Source organism: Morone saxatilis, unplaced genomic scaffold (genome assembly GCF_004916995.1).
Source record: "Morone saxatilis isolate NCDOM2014 unplaced genomic scaffold, NCSU_SB_2.0 Contig22, whole genome shotgun sequence".
Classification (NCBI taxonomy): domain Eukaryota; kingdom Metazoa; phylum Chordata; class Actinopteri; family Moronidae; genus Morone; species Morone saxatilis.
In genome coordinates, this window is record NW_023339785.1 from 17,905,627 (window position 1) to 17,911,237 (window position 5,611).

At 42.2% G+C, this 5,611-nt stretch overlaps 1 protein-coding gene across 1 annotated transcript in view; it reads right to left on the reverse strand.

The window, feature by feature from the left end:
• Positions 1–3,132: 3,132 nt before the first annotated feature.
• trim105 (tripartite motif containing 105) overlaps positions 3,133–5,611 on the reverse strand; it is a 5,296-nt gene continuing 2,817 nt past the window's right edge. The window contains exons 4-7 of the mRNA XM_035669568.1: positions 5,317–5,550; positions 5,155–5,168; positions 4,879–4,994; positions 3,133–4,615 (exon numbers count right to left, since the gene is read on the reverse strand). Coding sequence (XP_035525461.1) covers positions 4,056–4,615; positions 4,879–4,994; positions 5,155–5,168; positions 5,317–5,550 — 924 coding nt within the window. The 3' untranslated portion in view covers positions 3,133–4,055. The remainder of the gene's footprint in view (positions 4,616–4,878; positions 4,995–5,154; positions 5,169–5,316; positions 5,551–5,611) is intronic.

A 5,611-nucleotide genomic window follows, 5' to 3' on the forward strand; every position in this document is an offset into this window, starting at 1 on the left:
GGTATTGGGGGTAGGGGGTGGGGGTCTCCTAACATCCATGACAAATTTCCTTCCTGCAAACATCCCATTCGTTTCATCCTCTGTGTTAAAGACTTAAAGACTTGTAATCACATTGTGCAAGGTAATAAAGTGCTATCTCATTATATAGTATAACAAGATCTCACAAAGTGCATATGCATGTGCAGAATGTATGATGCAGTGTAGCAGTTGTTGTTGCTTTGGTGCAAAACTGTTTGATATTGATTTTAATTTCAAGGCATTTAAATCCTTCCTGACATCCAAAAAGCTCAGCAGGTAATCCTATCAGAAATTCTTATAAAGCCACCACAGGAATACAGCGAGGAACTGAACTCATACCACAGTAAGACAGACACAGCCTCTGGAGGAATTATAGAAGAATATTACATGATGGGTGTTTTTTTCCACCAAACAATTTATATAGGCCTAGTCTATAACTCTTCTGACACCGTAACGTCAATGCAATCTTATCTGCTCAGGTCAAATGCCAGCCATCAATTTGAGGTAGAAAAAGTTATCTTAGGTGCTTATAAACACAAATTCCTTCTGACGTCCAACAAACTAAAGTTACCTTGGGAGTAGCTCACTATTAAGAGTCTGTATAAAACTAAAGTGCGCAGAGTTCTTCCAGCCTTGTCTAAGTCCTGTTAACCCCGTCCGCCCACACGTCCACCCTCCTGAGGGAGTAGTCAGAGTGTGAATGAAAATCATCCTACTAAGAGCACAACATGCCCTTTAGTGAGCCGCTATCAGCCCTGTTTTATTTTACAGGGAGGGATTTTGAAAATTGAAAACCCATGTACCATATACACTCAGATATAAAGAGTCAGAGGGTACAAGAGGTGTGCACTTGGATGATCAAGCAGACAAACACAGACAGGCATATAGAGTTTCAGGTGCGGTTGTGTGTTTCATTCATTAATTGTCTGATGTTGCAGCAAGGTCAAGTCTAACCACAGAAAAACCAGTTTGCTCATTCACCCAATTAACCCCAGACTGGTCTGCTTGCCAGCACCGTGCTGTAAAATCAATAGTATCCTATGCTGTATCTATACATGGAAATCCATTACACCAATAATAAGTTGACTCAAGACTCCTTCCAACTGTTGAGCACTAGTCCACCCAGCAGATGTAGATGTATGAGAAGAACATTCTTTTTTTTTGTCAGTTTGATTAAGTTATTCTCAATGGTTTCTGAGCCACAGAGAACCGGACATCAGGAGTGTGTGGAATAACAGGGAGTCAAAGGATCATTGCATGTTATTGTGGGCATGCGTTTCCCCCCAGATCCCTTACGGCAGTCCACCTCTCTGACCTTAAAACACAATGTTGTGATTGAATGGTTGTAATTAAAATGTTCTCCTGGTTTCAGCCCCACAGGGACCTCAGCTTCAGAGGAAAATAAACACACTAAATCGTGTTGATAGTCTAACAAACCTATGTCCAGGGACTTACTAAATCTCATTACAAATATAAAACAGGTAATATCATAAATGCATGAAAACACTTGAGAGTCCAGTAAAATAATAAATGTGCACACATAAGCATTGGGACAAGCCATTCACACCACAGTGATAACAAACAATAGCCCTCATGCAGGATAGCATGATCGCCCCTGCTGTGTCAGATGAAAAGGTTTCAGTTCATAATCCTGCCGGCTCCTGAGAGACAACTGAGGACTCAAGGACTTGTCCTTGAAGTGCCAGCAGTCCATCCGGCACATCCTCAGGTCAGGAAACACATTACAGGTCCACAGCTACTATCATAGGAAGGATGTGGAGCGAGCATCCAACATGCTCACTCTGTGACTAAAATTCATGCCCATGGGCCCGTGCACTGTACACTGCACTCTACCAAGGTACTTTGAAGTAGCAGTCACTGTTCAGGACGTGTTTTTTTACTTTTTATTTTTTGTTTTGTTGTGATTGAGGTAGCCAAAATTTCTCATCAGTTCTAGGTCATGCTCACCATCAGTCAGCGGTTATTATGGCAAGCTTCCAGACTAGTAGGACCAGTGCTGCTGCGTGCGTACATGCATTATTTACTAAAGTACATTATTTATTCACTATTTAGTCATGAAGCTAATGCACATAAATAAATTCCACAATGATGCTGAACTCTTGCAGCTCAAAGCAGATGGTAACTGAAGTTTGAGTCCTTTAATTTAACTGGAACGTTTGGGGGCAGCGAAAACAAGCAGCAAACACAATTTCTCTTTAGATGCTAAATGCTCCACTATGTTTACCAGCTATAGTCGCTCACTGTCTGCTATATGGGGGCAGATAATGTATAGTGGGCTTATTAGACTATTTTAGCTGGAAACAGAACTTCATGAGAGCAGTGAGAGTGAACAAAAGCATTAAAGTTGCAGGACAGAAAACCAAAACAATCAGCAAAAAGATGCTAAAACACACTGTATAGCTCAGGGGAAGTACAGAGTCAGATGATAATGCTCCGTGGGTACGTCAAGCGATTGCTTTCACATCGGTTTGTCATTTTTCCAACTAATATTAGTGCAGCTTTAATTTTAAATGTCTCTCATAAGGCATTTAATTACATAATTTAATGACAAAAACAAAAAATATTGTAAAAAAAATACTTTTCTAGAGAGGACATAGGGTCCAAAAAGAACCACATACAAAGAGTCTTTCCTCTCTTCAACTCAGCAGATTGAGTTGATTTCAATCTACATTTATAGGTCAAAATCAGTGACTAGTGTGTCGTAAATGCACCCATTCAATGTGGCCGCTGGGCAGGAAAACACACGTTCCCCTCTGGTGCAGTTCATTGTGCCACTTTTCCAATCTGCAGAGGAGGCAGCAGCATCCTGCTTTAGCATGCCCCTGAGGCCCATCCAGCAGCCCGGAGGCATCCCCACTGTCACTCTGTTTATCTGACCCTTCACCTGGCAGGAGGAAACAGGACGTCGGTGCTCTTGTATGTTTGTAAAGATAACCGAGCCCGCCTGTTCATGCTCTTTAAGTGTCAGAGATGGCTCATATATTCATAATTGCGCGTTCTGCTTTGATGATGCTTAATAACATCCTTGATTATTTCAAGTGAGGTCACAAGAGTGTGCAGTGTCACAGCTGCAGAAAAGGATCAAAGACAAGGTTTGTTTAGGAAAGAAAAAGTGATTTGGCTTTATTATTTGCGTCAGCAGGTTTTACAATAACTGTTTGGGTCTTTAGCAGGAAATGATCAAACACGTAATTGGCACACATTGACAACAATGTCAAATGTGCTACAAAGAACTACATTTCAGTAATATCCTTGAGTAATCAAAAAATAACAATCACGAGTGTTCAAATTTAGGCACATGTATGTAAGTGAAATAATGACAAATCAAAGAGGAGCTGCTACAAATCAGCTAAAGAACTCATAAGGTGCTGTGAGTTTACATACGAAATAAAAATGCAGTTTCATTTCATGTAATACACATGAAGAACCATTTAATCAAATATAAAATCTCACAATAAAGTGCACAATTCCTTCATAATGATTGAACTCAATGGTGATTAAAAAACCTTTTACAAGCGACCCTAAGGATAGTCTGACATGATGAGAGATAATTACTCAGATTATCATTTGAAAGGTCAACTATCTCCATCTATGTAAAATATTCAGTTGAACAGTGAAGATCCAGCATGTCTAAAAATGTAATGTAAATAGGATGCATCCAGGCGTCACTATATTCAACCTACAACGGTTGAATATTTGTTTTTATTGTGTTTCTGCTGATTTTTCCTGCAAAATGAATGAGCCTCCTCAGCATGATAACAGCACAATGGCATTTTTATATGGTAGATATGGCAATTTCCATAACATTTCAAGGCTTTCAAGGTTCATTTCACATTTGGAAAACATCAGCATCGAGCAATATCTGATCATTATAGCATGGAAAATATGAGAACAGTCTAAAATGTTATACTCATACTGCTACAAATAGCAGCAGTGTCTTACATTAGCCGAGTGATAACAGGCATTGGGGGATAAGTGAATGGACAGGTCTTACATACTGATTGAATCCGCCCACATTAGCCAGACAGAGCGACAGAAGGGTAGTGGAGGAGTTTGATAGGCTGAGGTTTCTGACTGCGGTCACAAATGCATGGGCTGAAGAAGGGGAACACCTTGCCCCTCGGCCCGTTGGTGAACGAGTAGAGCAGACTCATGTCATCGGCGTTGTAGAAGGACACCCTCCTCTCCTCGCAGTCTAAGAAAACCCCGATCTTCTGAGGGGAAGAGCTGAGCCGCAGCCTCGTCCAGGGCTGAGTGCCGGCGGAGTACTCGTTCCCGTTGCGAACCCGCAGCGTCCAGTAGCCGCTTTCGGGGCTCAGCTTGATCCGAGCGTGCCTGTCTACAGACTCAGAGGCCACACCTATGTCCCACTTGGGTTTGGAAGCCACTTCTACCTCCCAGTAGTGTCGGCCTGACTGGAAGCCCTGGGCAGCGAGGATGTTGACACACTGGAGGAAGCGCTTGTTGTGGTCCGTATGTGGGACCGCGACGTCACATTCGACTGCCACGGTTTTGTCCCTGGAAATGTGGATGCTGGGGTGCGCCGTGTCGGCATCAAACGTTAATGGGGACAGACCTTTGGGTGGAACAATTCAATGAATGATAACTGTGATCATATTTTTTGCAATAGGATTCAACAGTGTCACAATTAAATTGATTAAGTGCCTTCAATCATTGAAGATATATTCAATGAGTGGAACAATGGTGTTATTACTGTCACTCTCTTACCACTTCATATCATAATAGTCTTTTCCATAATTACTCCCATTGTTTAAGCAGAACCAGTTTTAAGCTGATGTCTTTTTGTGTCTAATGAAGCACATGAGAGGGAAAAATTACCTGGCTTCAAAGACTTGAACATCCTTCTCCATGTGATGTACTGCAAGGGGGCCATGTATTTGTTGCTAAAAGTGTTTATATCAAACTCCACTGCAACATCCACCTGCACACATGGCCTGTTGAAACAAAGAAAAAAATACATTTTAGGGTCATTCATTCTCAGAACAAATTGAATCGATCGAATTGAAGCTAAATTGAAAAGGTAATCAAACACACATATGACAGGTGCTACAATGCCAAACGAAATCAGTCATAACACTGAAAATGAACACTTACCTTAGCTGCGGGAGCTACAGAGAAGGAAATGAGAGAAAACACAATCGAATTAAGAGCTGGTGTTTTCAAATGGATGCAAAATTAGATGTCAAATGAGATGACGCTCTGGGTTTTATTTAAAGATCAGATGTGATCTACGGCCACTTTGAGCCGAGATCTCACCTCAGTCAGTACGACGCTCTCAGTGTCCGCGCTAGCCCGCTGTAGCGCCCTCATACTGTCCTCGAGCTCCCTCACGACCAGCTCGATGGCCTCCAGGTGGCGCTGGACTTTCTCCAGCTCCTCCTCCTGCTCTCTCCTTAGCTGTTCCAACATGCAGGTCTCCTCATCGTGCAGGATCTGATGGAGAGCTCTGAAGTCCCCTTTGACACGAGCCTGCAGATCTGCCCCGACTCTCTGCGAAAGGGAAAAATGACTGATGTTACAGCTAGAGGACATAATGCAGGATCTCGCTTTC